The sequence below is a fragment of the Camelus ferus genome, chromosome 16 (genome assembly GCF_009834535.1).
Source record: "Camelus ferus isolate YT-003-E chromosome 16, BCGSAC_Cfer_1.0, whole genome shotgun sequence".
In the NCBI taxonomy this organism is placed as follows: domain Eukaryota; kingdom Metazoa; phylum Chordata; class Mammalia; order Artiodactyla; family Camelidae; genus Camelus; species Camelus ferus.
In genome coordinates, this window is record NC_045711.1 from 37,736,623 (window position 1) to 37,757,539 (window position 20,917).

The 20,917-nt window shown below is 46.8% G+C and overlaps 1 protein-coding gene across 11 annotated transcripts in view; it reads right to left on the reverse strand.

Moving 5' to 3' along the window:
• RAP1GAP2 (RAP1 GTPase activating protein 2) overlaps nt 1–20,917 on the reverse strand; it is a 176,994-nt gene that overhangs the window by 24,941 nt on the left and 131,136 nt on the right. For 8 of the 11 annotated variants that reach the window (XM_032457437.1, XM_014559558.2, XM_006185006.3 and 5 more), the window contains 9 exons: nt 20,188–20,232; nt 19,436–19,468; nt 18,811–19,023; nt 17,495–17,598; nt 11,980–12,058; nt 11,141–11,194; nt 8,476–8,559; nt 3,512–3,612; nt 1,186–1,315 (listed from right to left, as the gene is read on the reverse strand). In XM_032457437.1, the coding sequence (XP_032313328.1) occupies nt 1,186–1,315; nt 3,512–3,612; nt 8,476–8,559; nt 11,141–11,194; nt 11,980–12,058; nt 17,495–17,598; nt 18,811–19,023; nt 19,436–19,468; nt 20,188–20,232 (843 nt within the window). The remainder of the gene's footprint in view (nt 1–1,185; nt 1,316–3,511; nt 3,613–8,475; nt 8,560–11,140; nt 11,195–11,979; nt 12,059–17,494; nt 17,599–18,810; nt 19,024–19,435; nt 19,469–20,187; nt 20,233–20,917) is intronic. The other 3 variants (XM_032457441.1, XM_032457440.1, XM_032457442.1) reach the window with 1 other exon arrangement.

The window sequence follows — 20,917 nt, forward strand, 5'->3', positions numbered from 1 at the left end:
ACAGGCGATTCCAATCACCAAGCACCTACTGTGTGTCAGGAACCATGCTGGGCTGTTCACACGCATGATTTCAAATGTTAAGGCCCTCCTGGACACCAAATCCTGGCTTGGTGCTTACCTACACATTTGTTCCTTTATTAAGCACCTACTGCATGCAAGCCTGATGTTTCACATGGGGTTTCCCACTTACTGAGAACCTACTATATACTGAGCCCCATGCCAGGCACTTTTATAAACTGTCTCACTTATTCCACACACATCATCTCATTTCTTAGCAAAAGAAAATGAATATTTATTCAGTCCTTGCTGAGAGCCAAGCTCTGCACACGTCCCACTTAAGAGGTGACACTGAGAGTGAGCCAGGCAGAGAACAGCCCTCAGCCTCAGGCTGGGGCAGGGGGTGAGGGGGCCGTGAGGGAGCAGAGACTGAAGGTGAAACGCTGAGAGAAAACCTACTTTGGAAACAAAAGGAATCCTGCTTCTATTTGTTTCTGGAACATTCAGTAGTTATTTTAGAGCCAAATTACAGTCTCATTTGCCAATTTCCTTTTTTCCTAAGAAGCCAGGCACTATGTTTACAATATGACATCTGTGCTCCCTCCCAGTTCTCTGCTCAGAAATAAATGGGTCCGTTAGGAAGCTGGCCACAAGCCAGGCATTGTACTGAGCCCTACATTTGGACCCTTATGTGATCCCCACAACAACCCTCTGATGTCCTTGGTGTTATCCACATTTTATAGATGAGGCAAGTGAGGCCACAGGGTTAACTGGTTTGCCCAGAGTCAAACCCCTAAGTGGCAGAGCTGCCTTCAAGCCACCATCTGCAGATCCTGTCATGTAACTCTTCACCACCACCCTTCATGATCCGGGCACCTGGCTCTGGTCTCAGCTCTGCCCCTGATCACCTGGAAAATAGTTTTTTAACCACATGGAGCTGCAATTTCCCCATTGGTCACAGGGAGATAACCAGGGGCCCTGTCCTGCCTCCCGCACAGGCTGCTGACCTGCGGCCTTGGTGAGATAACGCAATAGCACAGGCTTTGATAGGAGGAACAAGGCTGAACAGACGGGCCTCTTGATTATGAAAACAGGGAAGGGGGCCTCAGTCCCTCAGGGAGACCAGGCCAGGTGCAGGTTCTCACCTCGCACACCCTGGGCTCCCAAAGCCCTCCCAAACCTGGTTACCTGCTGGGTATCTCCCTCGGTAAACGGCAGCTTTGTGGAGACGTGAAACATGATCTCCCTGTCCCGGAATATCGTGTACACTGATTCCACCCCTGTTTGTCCATGGGTCACGTCCAGGCCTCCTCGGAAACTGTTGGTGAAACAGGCAAGTGCCAGGGGAGGGAGGGGAGAGAGAAGGAAAGTGGGCAAATTGGTAAACCTTCCCTAAGGACATGGGGGCAAGAGAATAAATGAGGCGACATGAGTTAAAGGCAGAGAGGTTATGATGTAGGAAAGCAGGGAGATCTGCTCTTCTGAGCACATGAGCCCTGGCGTTCTAACCATAAATCATTATTTCAAAGACAAAGGCAGCACCTCCATTTCAAGCCTTGGCCATGTCCCCTCCACACCATACAGTCACTTGAGAAGAGAGGTTGTCCATCCACAATACCAGACAAATGCTATCCCAGCTGCCAGGGGTGCCCAAGCTTGTACATAAGCCTTTGCTCCCTGCAAGGCCATGTCCAAGTCTTCAGCCCAGAGCCAGGACAGCCAGCCATCCTGCTGGATGGTACTGAGCCCCACAGGAGTATCCGGAGTCCGCCAGAAGAGGGGACAGATGATTGACTTCTATCTAGCCAGTTCCTGATGTGGAGACCCAACCACGCAGCACCCAGCTGCGAGGTATCCAAGGAGGTCCCTTCTCTGGCTGTCTCCTCACAGGCAGGAAAGAAAAGTACTAAAGAATTGGATGGGCTTCTGGGAGCTGCCTCTTCTTCCTTTATAGAAACATGGCTGCTAGCCATGGGTCACGTTCTTCAGCAAGAGGAGTGGGGTGCAGGTTCCTTTCCTTTAAGAAAATGAAATAGAATAGATCCTGGACATCAGGTGCCTCCAACCCCAAGCACTGTAATACAAGCCAGAAAATGCACTCAGCCCCACATGGTGGAAAGCACATGAGGCCAAAAGGCAGGTTCTAGACCAGTTTCTGCCACTAAGATAGCCCATGACCTTGGGCACATCACTTAATCTCTCCAGGCCGCAGTTTCCTTTTTCTATAAAATGGAAAGTTTGGATTACATGATCTCTGGGGTCCTTCCTGGTTTTAATATACTTTATCTCATCGATTACAAGATGTAACAGAGGGAGGGGGCTATAGCTCAGTGGTAGGATGCAAGCTTAGCATGCACGAAGTCTGGGGTTCAACCCCCAGTACCTCCATCAAAAATTTTTTTTAATGTAACATTTTTTTCACATTTTAACAACTCTGAAATCGGGATACATCTTATAAGGACGTCGATGGAAGGTGGTATAATGAGACAGTAACAGTGACGACCAGCTCACTCTGTGCCTGGCACAAGCTTATGATGTGCTTTGTGTGCATTATCTATTTTGAGTCTCCAGCAAGCTCGTGGGATCAGTACCATCCTTACCTCCCTTTCTACAGAGAAGGAAACTGAGGCTGGCAGAGATTAAGCCACTCGTTTAAAGTCATACAGTTAATGCAGGGTAGGGATGGGATTTCGACCCAGGTGCGATTGACTCCAGAATGCAGTGATGACTTTGAAGGAGGCAGAAGAGGCGCAAAGGAAAAAGAGAAGGAAGAAGAGGAGAGAAGGGAGAAGAGGAAGTGATTCTCGAACACCGACTCCATCCCAGACACGGAGCTCGGCTGCCTTCACCCAGGTTAGGACATCCTATTACTGCGGCTGCTGGAGTGGGGAGTTCTGAGGGTTCAGGTTTATGCCAGCCACAAAGCAGAGGACAGGTTGGCCAGGACTGAAGGCCCTTCCCAAGGGTTGCCTTTGTCAAGGAAAATCAAGAGCCAGAGCTTTCCAAGCAGTAACGCCAGTGTTCCTTCTGTCCACTCAGAGAACCATCGATTGCTGCCTAGACTCCTGCTGGGGTGGTTATGGTATTTGCATCAACTCTTAATTATCCATTCTTTTTGTGTATTATCTAAAATGAGTCATTTCCGCCACAAACTACACAGGGCTCTCTTTCCAGGATGCCTGGCAGGTAAGTCACAGGGAAGGCGGATTCATTTCACTCTCAGTCTGAGCCAATGATAACGAGGAAGGCAAATCTGAGGTGCAGCAATTATATCACGCATCCTAAGGGCAAAACTCAATGCCTTTCAGATCATCGGCCATTCGGAATTATTCCTACCCCTGATTCCTTAAGCATGCCTCAATGAATGTTGGCCATTTGGTGGAAAGTAACCCCGCATTCCTTGTGTGTGTATTTTAACTCTCACACACACCCCCGTGAAACTCAGCTATTGGCCCTTATCCTTTCTCTAGGGCCTTGTCAGTGGGGCTGGAGCTGTCACTTGGCTGAAACCCACCCTTTGAAGTCCTGCAGTGTGATCGTGTCCCCCAGCAGGTCCAAGAACTCCTTGAAAGCTGGGCTCTCCTCATTGTTCCCAAACAGCTCCTCCTCCACGGTCTGAAAGAGACACAGGATCCGGACAGGAGTTAAAAAACAAAGCCTTCTCAGTGCCAAGGAAAGGAACGTGGTCGTCCAGATACCTGCTCCCTTTTTCTTTCCCCCTTCCCCCAACACATTTGCCATCCAGTGGCTCTGTCTTCCGTGGGAGGAAGGACTAAGAGGTTCACAGTCAACAGAGCTGGATTTTCAGGGCTGGTTAATGAAGACTTTCTATCCAAACAAAAGCTGCTGGTCAATTAAAAAAAAAAAGCAAAGCTGAAGCAAAGAGTTCTCAGACTTGATACCAAAAACCAATCCAAAAATGAAAAATTTAATTGTTAGACTTCTGACAGAGGACTAGTATCTGGAATATGTAAAGAACTCTCAAAACTCAATACAAATCAAAACCACCATGAGATACCACTTCACGATATAATCAAAAAGAAAGACAACAAGAAATGTTGGTGAGGATGTGGAAAAATCAGAACCAACCCTCATACATTGCTGGTGGGAATGTAAAAGGGTGATATCTTTTTTGCAAATAGTCTGGGAGTTCCTCAGAAGGTTAAGCACAGAGTCACCATATAACCCAGCAATTCCACGCCTAAGAATATACCCAAGAGAAATGAAAATATAAGGCCACACAAAAAACTTGTACACGAATGTTAATAATAGCAGGTTTATTAAAGTATTACAATACTAATATTAATATATAAAATTAATATATTATAATAGATTAATAATATTATTCATAATAGCCCCAAAGTGGAAGCAACCAAAATGTCCGTCAACTGAGAAACAGATAAACCAATTGTGGTATATCCATACAATGGAATATAATTCAGCCAGAAAAAAGAATAAAGTGCTGATTCATTCCACAATATGAATGAACCTTGAAAACCTTATGGTAAGTAAAAGAATTAGACATAAAAGGCCACATATTGTGATTCCACTTATATGAAGTTTCCAGAACAGGCAAATCCACAGAGACAGAAATAAATCTGCGGTTGACATGAGCTACAGAGTATGGTGAGGATGGGGAGTGACTGCTAATGAGGATGGAGTTTCTTTGGGGGATGATGAAAAGTTTCTGGATTTAGACAAAGTTGCACAACTCTATGACTATACTACAAACCACTGAATTGTATGCCATATTGAGATATAAGTTACATACCATTGTGAGTTGTATGGTATGTGAGTTATACCTCAGTAAAGCTGTTATTTAAAATTCTTACACTCAACAGTAAAAAAAAAAAAAAATCCAGTTAGAAAATGGTCAAAAGACATAAACAGTCATTTCACTCAAGAGGATATACAGATGGCAAATAAGATGTTCAAATAAGAAAAAATGTTCAACATCACTAGACATTAGAGAAATGAAAATTAAAGCCATAATGAGATCTCACTGCATATCTATCAGAATGGTTAAAATGAAAAATAGTAACACCACCAAATGCAAGGATGTGGAGAAAATGGATCACTCACATATGGCTGGGAGGAATGTAAAATGGAACCACCACTCTAGAAAACAGCTTGGCAGCTTCTTACAAAAATAAACACTGCACAACCAGGCAATTGTACTCCTAAGCATTTATCCCAGATAAATGAAAACTTCTGCTCACACAAAAACCTGTCCACAACTGTCCACAGCACCTTCATTCATAATGGTCAAAAACTGGGAACAACCCAGCTCCCTATTCCTCACTGGGTGAATAGTTAAACAGACTGTGGTACATCTGTGTGTACCATGGAGCACTACTCAGCAGAGGAAAAGAATGAAGTATTCATACACTCAAGAACTTGGATGAATCTCACTGAGTAGAAAAAAGCCAATCCCCAAAGATTACATTCTGTATTATCCCTTTTATATGTTTTTGAAATGACGAAGCTTTAGAAATTGGAAAACAGATTAGTGGTTTCCAGGGATCAGAGACTGCTGAGGGGAAGGGAGCACAAAGGCAGGAGGGAGGTGAGCATGGTTATAAAACACCGGGGTCCTTGTGGTGGTGGTAGAATCCTTCTGTATCTTGACCATAGAACCTACACATGTGATAAAATTATATACATGAAAGGCACACACACACCACAAATGGGTGTGTGTACAACAGGGGAACACCGAATAAGACTGTACCACTGTCAGTACCCTGGCTGTGACATTGTGATCTTATAAGACATTACCTTTGGGGGAAACTGGGCAAAGGGTACACAAGATCTCTCTGGGTTATTTCTAACAACTGTGTGTCAATCTACAGATGTCTAAAAATTAAAAGTTTAATCTTTTTTAAAAAATATAAAGCAAAGATGAAAACAGTAGCAAGCTCTGCCATTGTGACAGGCTTAAAACACTGCGTGGCCCTGCCTGTTCAACAGGCCCTGCCCACAGTGGCAGGCTCTGCAAACAGCTGAAGGTGCCACGAACATCCATAGGTGGCAACTGGCGATGACACAAAGACACTCTGGTCTGTGCAATCACTTTAAGGAGAAAGTCTTAAGGTCTCCTTAATGCCTACTTCATCAGGAAAAAAGAATAGACCTCAGGTCCTCAGCCTTCAATAGGCAACAGAATCTAGCTAGATTTCAGTAACTTTATTTTGTTTTTTAGAGAATTTCTTTTCAGAATTACCTTCATTGCATGCAAGTGATACTGATTTCCCAATTAGAGCAGAGAGAGAAAATTTCCTTTAAAAAATTCATTTAAGATGAAAGAAAACTTTTGTAGTTTGCGAATGTCTGAAGTTTGGGAAACACTGCTCTCTAGCAGGGGGGTCAGCAAACCATGGCCTGGGAGCCAAGTCTGGCTCACTGACTATCTTTATAAAGTTTTATTGAAACACAGCCAGGCCAATTCACTTAGTATCATCTATAGTTGCTTTTGCACTACAACAGTAGGGTTGAGTAATTGCAACACCAAGATTATGCCCATGAAGTCTAAAATATTTATATTCCGGCCCTTTACAGAAAGAGTTTCCTGGATCACTGATCTGTCACATGGATCACTGATCCGTCACATGTCATGAAGGCATCTCCAGGCCAGCGTGCTGTTTGCCTCCGGTTATGAAGCCAGAGTTTGGGAGAACAGCGGCTTCCAGGAAACATACATCTTTTCTTGAGAGGACAATCCAGCTTATACTCTGGGGTGTGCACCTCTGTCCAGAACTTACACCCAGCTTGGTGTCATTGGCTTTGTTTTTATACTGGCCTTGAGCTTGGTGGTGCACTCAGGGATAGGTTCCTAGTCATCACTGTGTCACGTACAGTGCTCAGCCAAGTGCCTGACAAAGAGAGTTAGAAGGGGCTTCTTTATAGCCAAAGACCAGAATAAGGCTTTCGTGCAACAAATGTTCATATGAATCCCGTCCAGTGTAGGTCTGCAAAACAACAATCCGATTTTTTTTTTTTAAAAGACTTTTATCTGCCTGTGCGCCCCGACCTTGCCTTAGCAATGTCAGGTACATAAACAACATGCAGACTCCTTCTCAGAGATGGATGGTTAATGCTCAGTAATTATAACTTTGCTGGAACATTGGATTGTAATCACTTTATGAGATCTGCTTCGGAAAATTTCACAAGCAGAGAACTTTAATTAGTGGGACTGTATTATCAGAGCTGCACAAAATAAAAATGCAATATGTGAAAATAGTTAGAGCCGCTACCTGAATAATTTCCCTTAAATTATAGGATTCATCTGTGTTGGTCTTTCAGCTCCTCAAGCCTTCATTAATTAGAGTGTTTTTAAGTGAACACATGTCTCTTGTGGTCTGAGATCTTGAGACAAGGAAGTCAGCTATCACCTAGCCAAGAAAGACAGTGTCACGCAAAAAGATGACACGGGTAATACTGAAAGATACCATCGACCTACCATTAACAGAGCCAGACCTTCCATTCCTTCATTCATTCACGTAACAAAAAATTGAGTGTATTAATGTAAAGTCACCATGCTAGGCTCTGGGATGATACAAAGATGAAGCGGGTATGGAACCTTCTTTCATACAAACCAGACGAGGAAATATTGGTGTGGTCAGTAGATCACTTCTCCGATGTGAATAAAAGTTCACAGTAGGAAAAATGGGAAGTTTGTGGTCAAAGACGTATGGGAAACATTGAGTTCAACAAAGTTCTAGAGAGTTCTCTATTTTGGGGGTTTCTTAGAACCTCTGAAATGTCCCCAGTTGACCACCCCCATCCCTGGAACACATTTGTTCACAGAGTACATCACTGGACTAGTGTCTCACAGGACACACTTTGAGAAACACTATTCTGGTCCACGATCTCCAAAGCAGCATGGAGAGACTATAAGAGACCGAGGAGGGTGAGCAGCGTGTACTGAGGAAATGTTTAACCACCGGCTCTCCAAAGAGAAAAAGAGAAGCCCTGGGGTTTGCCCATTTCCTTGGTGTGAATACTTCCACCGTGGCTGATTTTAAGCCACTGACGTGATATCACTGAACAAATGCTAGGAAGAGAGGCGTACAGTTGGCTCCAGCACACTATTCCAGTCTGGGGAGAAAAAGCTAATTCCCAGCTGGGAGAGGGGTGGGCAAGGAGAACGCAGGGTGTGCTAATCCACTCCCACCACCCAGCCCGACTTCTCTTGTGCCCAAAGCCCATTGCTGAACATGAGTGGAGGTAGCCGGGAAGAATCACACTTCACTGCATGAGAAACAACATTAAAGCTTACAGGATCTACAGGCCTTCTTGAGAGGAGCAGCCCACCTTGAAGGTTCTGCCACCTTCAGTCTAATCACTGTGTGAAATGTGGTTGTTGTACTCAGAAGGTTTAAGAATCTCACGCAGGGCTCCCATGCTTGAGGGATGGGAAAAAAAGAGTCCCCAGAGCGAAACCACAGGATATAGTGACCAGGATGGATTTGTGATGCTTACCTGCCGGGCTTTCTGATAAATGACCCCAAATTTGAATGTGTTGTTGACGTCATGCTCATCGTAGGACACAATCATTTGGGAGGCCTGGAAAACACAGGGAGAAAAAAATCAGGCTGCTTGTGAACTTGGAGGCAAAGTAAGGAGGCAGATGGAAGGGGAGGCACCCATTTTGGTGGCGAATGTGCCCCCCTGATGTGAGACAGCCACATGTGGAGGAAGACAAAGGGTGAAGTCAGAAGCAGGCGGTCAGGATGCAGCTCCAAAGGTCACAGCTGGTTCCCAGCCCCTGGGCTTCCCCTGGTGCTAGCCAAACCTCTGGATCACCCATGCCACTTCCATCCAGATGTGCCAGCCAAGGCCTGGGAGCACAGGGAGTCCAGCAGGACTCAGGAAACTGACTTTACCCCAGTGTTTTATCTGGGGAGTAAAAAGTGAACCCAGGACCCCAAAACCCATCGGCGAGGATGACGCTAGCTCCAATTCCACCTCTAATCAGCAGTATGATTTAGAGCAAGGAACTGCTCCTGCCCAGACTTCAGTCCCTCCTTATCCATAAAATGAGAGGTTTCTAAGGAGGCACATACCCTAATTCCATGTGCAAAAAAACCCCAAAAAACCCTGACCACTGGTTGTTTCTAATTTTCTACTGTGCTTCAAAGAGTTGGTGTCTGAGAGTCAGAAACACTACACTCTAATTTTGAATCCACTGCTTTTACCCCCGTGGAGCTTTGAGTGAGCCACTTAACTTCCCCGGGGTTCAGTGTCCTCATCTGTTAAGTGGGAATGTGTGACACTGAATCGTAAAGATTCAGTGCGATGGGACACGTGAAGTGCTGAGCACAGAGCAGCTACCACCATCATCATCACCACCACCTATGGAACCTTCTGGAAAGATCAGAGCTGAAGCAGCTTGTGAGGGAAGAGAGGATTTGGAGGCTACTGGGATATTCACTGCAATAAAAGGGAGGGATTCAATCACATGTTGTGCTTCGGGAAGAACAAACCAGGAACAATTTGTTGGCCAGAGGACACAGCCCACTTTAGGTTGTCACCCATGACTTATCCATGTGGCTCTCAGCTCCCCCTGGAAGAGCATCACCGCCTGACTCTGAAGGGAGCCCTCCCCACCCCCCCCGCACCCCACCCCCCACCCCAACTCCCGCCTGGGATGAGTCAAAGGCTCAGAGTAGCTGCCCAGCCAGGGAAGAGGCACCCGGCCATGGACGCCTTCCAAGGAACATTCTAAACTCTATGAATTATAAACACACACACACACACATACACACACGTATCTCAGCCAGATCCACATCCTAGCCGGACAAAGCAAGCCTTCCAATCTAGAAAACATGAAAATACAGCTGCTCTTCCATTATTCCCAGAGCCGGAGGCCTTCCAAGCTAGAGAGAGAACTCGGCAAACGTGAACATCATCGGGTTCTCTCAGCGGCTATGATTTGACAACAAAAATTGCCCAACGTGTAGTTAAGTTAGGCCTTTAGGATGTGGTTTTGATGTTCAGTTAAACCTCACTAATTCAGCTTTAATTATAAAGGGGAGGCAGTCTGAGCGACAGAGAATGTTTGATGGCATGCAGCGCATTACTGGAAAGTGCCTACAGATGCTGGGGGGGTAAAGGGGTGTCTAAGAGGAGAGGGCTCTGGCACATTCTCCGTGTGGGAGAGGACCCCACCGTCAGCTCACCCACCATGCGGGGATAATAGCATGTCAAGCCCAGTAAAGAAGAGGTGAGGCTTTATTCCAGGGCGTTCTGAACGTCCCAGCCAGGACAGGGCCATTCTTCCCCCACCAAACATCTCACCTCCTGGTTCCTGGTTGTCAGAACTGGGACTCAGGGAATGAACCAAACCAGCACCACCAGCCCCAGCAGATGCTCAGAAGCACTGCCCTGCTTCCACAGTGTCTCCCCGGCCCTGCAGGCTCGTGAAGCAGCGGCCCGTGCACTGGGTCTCTTCTTGTAACCAATTTAAAGCCATTCACTGCCCGTGGGTGATTTAAGCCCTCTCGTGCCATAACTGTTCTTGACTGGGCTTGCGAGTTTGTTTGGTAATATCGTTTCTCTCCCCACCCACACCCACACATCAGAACTGGGGTCAAGATCAGGCCAGGCCAACCCAATCCTAAGGAAACCGGTTGGTAACAGAGAACCAGCCAGTTTATTCACTAGGGGCTGCACTGGGGCTTGTAAGACCTCAGGGCGCAGGAACGTTGGCAACGGGGAGCTGAGGTCTGGCCTTTTCTTTCTTTGTGGGGTTCTGCCTTCTGTCCCCCTCACCCCCCCCCCCCACCGTGATGGCTGCCCAGATCTGCACCCGCCCCCTAGCTAGAGGCAGAATCACTCTCCAGCCCAGCTCTGGCCTCAGGGAGGTGTGAGCAGACTGAGGCACAGAAGCTGCAACACTGCTACCCCTCTGCCACCGCCACACAGTAGGGACCAACTCAAGTGGGCTGGACACCCAGGCATGGCCGAGAATGGGTTTCAAGGGGACCAGTGAAGGGGTGGGTGGGGAGAGAGGGAGAGATGAGGGTTTATCATGGAGACCCCACAAAACGCCACCAAGACGCAAAGAACTTCCCACAGAGCCACAAGTATGCAAATCCGTGCCAAGCTGCAGAGCCCTGAGCAAGAGGAGAGTGAAGGGCCTCACCTTGGGGTACAGGACAGGGTTGAATTTCAGCCCCACTGCGTCGTCACAGAAAGCCTAAGCAGGGAGAGAGAAACACCAGCTCAGGAGCCACGTCCACAGGGAGCATCGGGGCCCCTTCGACCACCAAAAGCATAGAGGCCAAGACCTGTGGGGTCAGGAGGCCTGGGGTCAAATCCTGGCTCTGCGGCTCACTCATGTGTGGTCAGGAAAGTCAAGGGACCTTCCTGGGGTTTCCTGTTGAAGTGAAGCCACCAAAAATACCCAGCACAGTTCTGCCCGGCATTCCCACTCCCAGAGTGTGGGTCCCACCCAACCCAGCTGCCCATCATTCTCACCCCAACTTTGCTGACTCAGGTCCCAAGTTCTCAGGATCCCAGAGCAGTGACGTGGGCCCTTCCACCAGCTGATGGCTCCTTACCTGAGGAGGTCCTCTGTCTGAACCAACATCCTGGCCATCCTTCAGCCCAACTCTCCTCTGCTGTGAAGGCTTCTTGGCACACCCATCCTTCCTCCTCTGAGGTCCTACATTGCTCTCCATACCCAGCCCTGTCTTTCCATTTCTCTTGTCTCTTGAACTAGCCCTGAACTTGAGGGCAGAGACCATGGATTTTCCTATTCCCTGAGCAGCCTCAGCAGTAAGGATGAGATGGGGAAAGTGGAGGGGAAATGGGGGCCTCCACCAACAGGCCCCCCACCCGACCCATGCAGTCAAGGACCCAAGAGTACAGTGGCTTCCCCTCCCCAAGGGCAGAGCCCACCCAGGACAAGCCTGTACCTGACCCCAGAGGCCAGCCCTGGCCTAAAAGAGGAAGCCACCTCCTCTCAGTGTCACTTTTTACCTTTGCAATTTGAGGGACGCTGGGCAACTTGCTCAGTCCAGCCAAGGGGATCCGCTCATGCACCGTCTTCACTTTGGACCTGCACACGTGGATGTGGATGAGAAAGGGGGGTCCACAAGACGTGGAGTCAAGGAGGCAGGTGGCTGAGGTCACACCAGACCACAGGCAAGTACCTGCCTCATTCCACCCAACCAGGCACTGGGCACCGCTCTCCAATGGTGGGAAAACGGAATCCTACTTAGGGACCCCACGGGAAACGGATACTCAAAGAACCCACCTAGTAGAACTGACTGCAAATGAAATTCAGGAAATACAAATAGCCACCTTCAAGTTCACCATTACTTTTTTGGGTTTTTTGTGGGCTTTCTGTGTTCTCTCAAAGAACTGAGTACAGCTTCTGGATATATTTGGGTCTGACATGCAATGAAACCTTTCTGAAAAGAAAAACTAATATTTGAAAATCTGGATTGACTCAAAATATAAATGGGATGAAAGTTGCTTTAAAAAGGGATTCACCATGGGACTCCAAATTTAGCCTATTCCCCTGATTCATTCAGTACATTATGAAAGTGTTGAATTCTACCCAATGCTCTTCTGCATCTGCTGAGATAATCATTTGGTTTTTAATCTGTTAACCTGGTGGATTACACTTCTGTTGCACAATCTTTTCATTCCATGGGTAAAACACCACTTGTTTATGATGTAATTTTTTTCCATATCCTGCTGAATTTAATTTGTTGTATTTTATTTAGAGTTTTACATCTCTACTCATTAATAATGCTGGCCTATTTTCTCGTACTTCTGTCTTCAGGTTTTGATATCAAGGTGCCACCCCAGCCCGGCAGAACTGCTGGGGAGCTTCTCATCCTTTGAATTAGTTTGTACACCATAGGGATTTTCTGTTCCTTAAAGGTTCGCTAAAACTCATCTCTCGGCCTGCTGTTTTTCGGTTGGGAAGATACCTTTGGCTACCAATTCAGTTCTTTAATGGTGAAGGTTCAGCTTTTCTAAACATTATTATTGATTTAATTTTGGTAATTTATGTTTTCTCCTATAAAATTATTGATCAAATGCACTGATACAAAGTTGTTCTTGGCATTCTCTTAAGACTTCATCTGTATTCGTGGTCATGGCCCTTCCTTCATTGCTAAAATATTATCTGTCTTCTTTTCTCTATTTTCCTTAATCAGCCCCTGCTGGAGGTTCAGTTTATTAATCTTTCCAAAGAGATAGCTTTTGGTTTTGTTGATTATCTCTATTTTTTTTTAATTTTTGCTTTGTACTTCACTAGCTTATTCTTGCCTTTTTTATTATCTTCCTTCTATTTTCTTTGGGTTTTTTTGTACTATTCTAACATCCTGACCTGCATGCTTACACATGGAATGTTTCTTCTTTTTCACAAATGCATTTAAAACCATATATCTCTCCAAGTACCACTTCAACTGCATCCCACACATTGATTGGTAGTATTTTCACTGTCACTTAGTTCTAAATATTTTGTCAGTTCTTTTGAGATTTCCCCTTCAGCCCATGAGTTATTTAAAAGGGTTTTTTCCTTATTTTTTTTTAACTTTTCAAATGTACAAGTTTTATCCTTCAGTATTTTAATTGTTGACTTCTAATTTAATTTTTGTATAATCAGGGAACATAATCTATATGATATTATTTGAAATTTGCTGACTTGATACATGGACTTTTTTTTCATGTTCCATGTGAGCTTAAAAAGAATATATATATTTTTCCTTTTGTTGACTTCAGGAATGTATTTTATAATTTGTTAATGAATTGCTCAAATCTATATCCTCACAATTTTTTGTCTGCTTGGTCCATCAGTATCTGAAATCTACCACTACAACTGAGGATTTGTCTACTTCTCTTTATAGTCCTATCAGTTTTTGCCTTTTTAAATTCAAGACAATGTTACTGGCAGGGGTGGGGTGCGGGTATAGCTCAGTGGTAGAGCACATGCTTAGCATGCACGAGGTCCTGGGTTCAGTCCCCAGTAGCTCCACTCAAAAAAAAAAAAAAGAACATTACTAAATACAAGTTTATGACTGTTAAATCTTCCAGGTGTACTGTTTTCTTTATCACTTGGTAGGCTGAGGCCCTCTGAGGGGTCTAAAAAAGGGCATCTTTCCCTGGCCAGGTTATGAATAAAATCAGAAAAAAGAAATTAAAAGTAAGGCAGTTAGGAGTTAAAATAACTCCTTTGTTACTGATAAAAGCCAGAAGGAAGCACATAGCTTACTGTGAAGATGAAATGGGTCTTCTCCTAACTAAAACTCAGTTACCCACCCAAGTCACAGGCAGTGCTGGGCAGAGGCAAACCTCCTCTCGTGGGGTCAGCTCAGGTGGGATTTATAGTCCAGGGAGCAGAGGGGACACCTGAGGGCAGCTGCTCCAAGAAGGAAAGGGAAAGAACACAGCTACGCATGTCACGTTCTTGCTCCCATATTCACCTATGAGAGAGCCAGGGGTGCCACACTTAAGTGTCACCTCCACAGGGCAGGAAACACCAGGAGCAGGGAAGAAAGATTCTCAAGTTACAACAGAATGCTCCTTCTATCCCTAGTAATGCTTTTTTTCCTGAAGTTCTATTTTGTCTGATATTAATATTGCTACAACCAACCTTCTTGGTTAGTACTTTCCCAGCTTATCTATCTTTTTCCATTTCTTTATTTTAAATCCTTCCACATGATTTTTCTGTAGGCATTCTTTGTAAGCAGAATATAGCTGTATTTTTCAGTCCAATCTAATAGTCTAATATTTTCATAGCCTAATTTATTTATACTTACTGTGATTACTAATGTATTTGGAATTATTTTTAGCATTTTGTGTTTTTTATAACCCTCTATTTTCTTTTTTTTCCCTTCTTTCCTGCCTTCAGTTTAATGAAGTTTTATCTTATTTTTTATTTTTTATTGCACACTATAACTAGCTAACAGTTACATATTTTGTTGTGGTTTTGTTCCCCCAAAAGAAGTTCTCTTTTTCCAGGCTATAAATAAATCTGTAGACTAGATTTATTTATCAAATCTCGTGAGTTTTTTAAACTTCTGACTTATTTGTTTCAGCTTTAATCTTTGTTAATCCCTTCCTCTTACTTTAAGCAATAATACTGATAATAGCAGCTACCTTTCTTGAGTAGCTACAATGTATCAGGCTCTGGCACATGACAAACATTCAGTAATTTTAAAGTGGACACTACTATCATTTCACAGATTAAGAAACTGAGGCACAGAGAGGTTAGTAACACCAGCAACTTGCAAATATTATTCTTTCTTATTGAATAAAGAAGTATTTCAGGCAATTAATTTTCTTCCACGTGTAGCTTTGGACACAACCCATATATTTTTATATGTAGTATTTTAAATGTCATTATTTGATAAATAGTCTATAACTTCAGCTCTGATTTCCTCCTTAGCCCAACAGTTACTTAGGAAAGTGTTGAGATCATGATCTTTTCCTTCACTGACCCACAAGGGTTTTTTTTCCCCCCTCCTTTTTTTTTCCCCCCTCCTCGTTTTTTTTTCACTATCCAGACTTGAAAAAGTAGAGAGAAATCTACTCAGGTTTGTTATTTATCTCGAAATTGTGGGTAGATTCTTCATTGCTACTCTCATGGCAGGCAGAGAGGCTGTTAGAATACTCTCCCTGGATTTTAGGTTGGAGAGCTGGTTATTATAAGACATCAATTAAATAATCCAGAAGCCTACAGGGAATGAGGAAGAAGCTGGGACAGGAGTCACTGCCAGCAAGGGAATTTCATCTCTGCATAATTTCTTCTTTGTGCCTGGTAAAGTTACTAGGCTATGGGGCCAATTTCTTTAATGTGTAGTTTTCAATTTGGCCATCGCTCCAAGTACATGATGTGATTACCCAACTTCCTAGCTGGTGTATGGCTTCTCTCTGCCACTCCACTCACGGGCTTTCTATTTGGGAGAACCACATTTGAGCTTACCCTTGGGCTCCCCAGAGCACTGATTTCAAATACTGTTGACCCAATACAACAAAAGTGGTTCTCAGTAGAAAGAACCCTGACTGTTCCAAGGCTCACTCTTACTTCTAAAGAATACAGAATTCTCCCCAAACCTCCAATTTCATACATTCTCAAACTACATTGCTTTCTAAGGAAGAGGCACTGGGGTTCAACTCTCAATATCACCTATATTACAGTCCTAACTGCCCCATAGATTATTTTTTAAAAAATCATCAAAGTATGTTGTGTGCCTGGCATCTTTCTCTAGGTTTTAGTCCAGGTCCAGCATTTCGGGCAGGATACAGTATTAGAAAAAGAGGGTTAGATCCCTGTGTCCAATTGTCGTCTTCCTCAGAAATCCAACCTGGATCTGATTTTTATTAAGAAAGGAAGTAATTTTCTTCACAGAGGTTCAGCTAGCTCAAAATCCTATTAGGAGAATGGGATTCAGGTGTTACTCCCTCAGAAAATTGACTCTAGCAATCTAATGGACTCTTCCTTGCCCTGCAAACATCATTTCTAGCCAGGTGAACCTCAGCAAAGAAAATTGCTTCCTTTCCTAATAAAAAGCAAATCAAAATTGGATGAGTGCTGACAACCTCCTTGTACCAGCCTCCTTCCTGCCTCTCCAGTAGCAGGGCTATTTGTCCCTGTCCCCTCCCATGTTTATCTCGAATTTGGGGCAGAAAAGCAAATGTTATTGCTCTTCCCCAAATACCTTCAAGGACTTCCAATTAGACTCACGAAGATGGACTGGGAGCTTGACAGGTTCATGGCACGCTGCTAAGCACCAGTACTGGTCTTCCTGGCTATTCCACCAGCCCACCAGGGACAGAGATAAATAAGACACTCTTTGTGCCCCCATAGCATCCTGGGCTATCACTAATATAAATGCCCGTGCCGCATATTAAAATCTTGTGTTTTTCTCCACTAGAATGTAAGCCTGCAGAGAACACAGACCATCAGTCTGTCATTATTGCATTCCCAGCACCTCTCATAGTTCCTGGTACAAAGGAGGTTCTACAAAGCACGTTAGTCAAACCAAACAGAAACCAGTTCCAGTTCCTGCCCTGGAGGAGGTCATACTCCAGAGAGAGGTCCCTGGCTTGGCTGTGAGTCAGAGCTCCCACTGTGATCACCATTCCGTCCCGGGGAACCCAGCACACACACAGATGCTTTGGGATCTATTTTCCCTGACTGGATGCACACTGTAGGTCGTGTTCTGGCAAACCCTCTCCCAGGACAGTTTGGAGTTGTATCTCAGCAGAATGAGCCATATTCCACAGAGTCACAGTCTTTGCAAGAGAGAAAGGCAGGTTGGGGGATGGTCTAGGTGACCTTGAGACCAGATACCACTCTGACTCCCGCAATCAGCCAGTTGGCATAAACATCTGGGCACCTTGCCTGGCAACTCAGACATAGCCCCAAGATTCCAGCCAGTCCGTTTCCCCCAGCACACCCACACCAGACTGGTTAGGCTGGTATTTCTGGGTCCTGGCCACTAGAGGCGTGGCCTCCAACAGCACCAAGCCCCACCTGAGAATGATCCGAAGGTACTCCATGCCCTCGGCCTCCTCGCACTTGATGGACAGGAGCAAGTTCCCCAGGCTGCTGCCGGTACAGTAGAAGTTGAGATGATCCTAGGAACGGGAATCAGGTGTTAGCGGGGCAGGGGGGGCTGTGAGATATGGCCCCCCAAATCACCTCCTTCGCCAGGAGTGAGAAGCCAGGTAACAGGAAGGAAAGGATGCTACTGCTGTGGTTGCTATTAAGGGGCGGGGGATGCCGGGGAGAACGGAAGATGGGGAGGAGGAAAAGGGTCACAGTCATAGGTTCCAACTGCCAAGTCCTAGGATGTGCCAGACACTGGGCTTAGGGCCTCATAACTCTTATCTCCTGAAATCCTGACTCCAACTTCATGCAGCTGAAAACATCATCAGCCCCATTTCACAGATGGGTAAACCATCATCAGGGAGGTTAACTAACCAAGGTCATACAACAAGTAAGTAAAAGATCCAGAGTTCAAACCCACATCTGACTTGAGCAAAGCACAAGTTCTTCACCATAAGATATCAAGTCCACTTCCTTGCTCACAGGGGCAGCCCTCACCAGTTCAGACTGTTCATTGGAATAAAGAGAGGAGGAACTCTGGTTCCTCCACCCAAGGGGAGCCGGGAGGTCCTCTGGTCAATGGGTCTCTCCCTGGCTCAGGGAGCCCACTCCAGACCTGCTGCATCAGGGAGCAGGGGTGCTGGAATCTGCATTTTTCACAAGTTCCCCCAGGGGGTTCTGAGACAGCTCCTGAGACTGCAAACAACACCGCCTGAGGCTGGAGACTTCCAGAATCTGCCCCTGGGATTTCCAGAACCTGGCAAGTCCGAAGGGCAGAATATATTTAAAGAATACTGTCACTTTTAAGCAATCAGAGGCTCATAGCCCATCACCCCATACAAGTACCCAGGGGACTTGCCTGAATGAGGACACGAGAGTTTTGTACTATTTTGATAGAAACAGATTTCCGAGGCGTGAGAACCTATTTTTTCCTTCCACCTTCCTTCACCCCCAAACACTACCCACTCCATCACCTCCTAAAACATTTGCTGGGGGTGAGCCCCAGCAGACCCATCGTTCCCATCACTCCTGGCCTCCCTGACTTCTGCACACCCTCGGTGCACCCATCCAGGAGCAGAGCCGACCAGATCTCTCCAAGGAGGACAGAGGCAGGCAGCAGGGATGTGGCAGGACTTGAAAGAGGAGAGACAGAGAGAAAGGGGCCCTGGAGAGGAACGCTGGGTTCCTGGGTGCGCCCTCCTTCCTGCAGTCATTTTTGCCCTGGGCCCCCTGGGCCTCACCTTCCCCAGGAAGTGCCTGCGGTAGGCCCTGGCTTCGCCCTTGCACTCAAGCTTGTAGCCAAACGTGCTGGGGCTGAGGCTGTCCTCTTCCTCCTCCTCACAGGTGCTGCTGCCCACGGAGGTCGGTGTGCTCACATTCTCCGGGTCCTCGATCCAATAGCCCCCAAACTGGGGCAGGACGATCAGGGGGTATGGGCCTCCCTTCTCCACAACCTGGAGGCAGAGGGAGGGTCTGGTACTGCAGCCCACCCCAGGTCTGCAGGAGGAGGGGAGGGGTGCCGGTGATGGTGCTCCCCAACCTCTGAACTGCTCCAAGGAGGCGACTCCATCTTTGAGGCCAAAAGCAGTAACATGAACCCCTCCTCTAAGCCCTACAACATCTCCAGCTTCACTTACCCTGTAGCACCAGGGGTAAAAGGTGTGGATGGGCACCCCCAATTTAAACGTGGAAAAGCTGAGGTCACAAAGAGAAAGATGGGACGAGGTCTCAGGTCCTCAAGTCCCAAATCCAGGGTGCTCTCCCATGTCAGGTGGAGGAGGGACCATCAACATCACCACCATCAGCTCCCCCAGCCCCACCCCAGAGACGGGACCCAGAGCCACAGTGCAGCCAGGGGGCTCCTACCTCGTCGATGCTGGGGTACGGGATGTAGTCGTCCTGCCAGACAAACCAAACAATGTCAGCATTAGTTCCAGCAGTGCCCATAAAGTTTGGCACTGTCTCCATTCCCCTCTCCCAGGTGGGGAAGGGGATGGGCTGGGGGCCTGACAGGCTGCACCAGGGCTTTGGGAAGAACATCAGAGGCAGCTCTGGGAAATGGCTTCTCTTGAGTTCTTCCCCAAATTGACAGAACCTAAGTGCACACCCTGCCAGCTGAAGATGCAGTGCTCAAAGTGCCGAGTTCCACCCTCGTGACCCAGTTTCTCACCCTATGATGCTGTAACCAGAAGACGACCCCTGGTCCCACCCAGCCCCCTCCAGGCAAGGAGGCTGACCTACAAGTGATGAGCTGCATCCCTGGGCTTGGCCATAGAAGCTGAAGCTGAGAGCTGATGCTTCTGGAGCCTGGAGCACAGACCTGAGACCCTACACGCTGCATGTAGTTCATTCGCAGGAGCAGATGCGAAGGAGCCAGGCTGAGCCGTGAGCCTTGTCTCAGCCCACCCAGAAGCTACCCCAAAGGTATCAAGCCAGGGTCCCCGGTGCTGCCCACTGTGCACCGGTCAACACAGTGCAGCCACTTAAGCGGCTCTTAGTGAAAATCAGAGTTAGACAGCGTCAGACAGCAGACCCCAGCACGCCAGCTGTGACCCCTGCCTCTCACCCCGCCCCCCTCGCCGGGACCACCTGGCTGCCACCTTGCCCGCCCAGCCCACCTTGTTCTTCTGGGGTCCCGGCTTCTGCTCTTCAAGCTTGATCCCCTGCAGAAATAAGGAAAAGAGGATCTATAGAAAAGCAAAGGTCACAGAAGATGGGCCAAACAGAAGTCTCTCAGGAGCAGCTGGGGGTTAGTCATCATAGCAGCAGCAGCTGGCGTGTGCTGGGCCCTTACACACTTAGGCGACGCAGCAGGGAAGGGGGTTGAGAGCATGGATTCAAGCCAGGTTCAAATCCCATCACTGCTACTTATGACCAGATGACCTTGGGCAAGTCACAAAACCTCTCTAGCTCAGCATTCCCATCTGTAAACTGGGAATGAAAATGGCACCTACTCTTGTAGTGAAGGCTAAATGCTGACAAGGTGTTAAGCCCTTGGAAGCATGGTGGGTACATAGTAAAAGCTACGGGTAGGCAGTGTTTTATTCCTGGTCCTTAAAGATCTCCTCCAGGCTCTCAGAGCCAGTAGGTGAGGGGTGAGGATGGGAACCCCCATCTGAGGGTGTCGGAGCCAGCAAGCTGGACCTCACACCACTCCAGCTCCAGCCCTTCCTGGTGGGAGGGCCCACAGGTGACAGGCATGTGGCCTGGTCCTCATTCTGCCGCTGTCTTACTATTGGGGACCCTTGACAAAGTCGAGCCTCTTGCCACCTCCTTGGTTCCATCTACGAAATGAGGATTCCAACACCCACACCCCCGCCTCACAGATGTGTCGCCACAAGGGTCAGA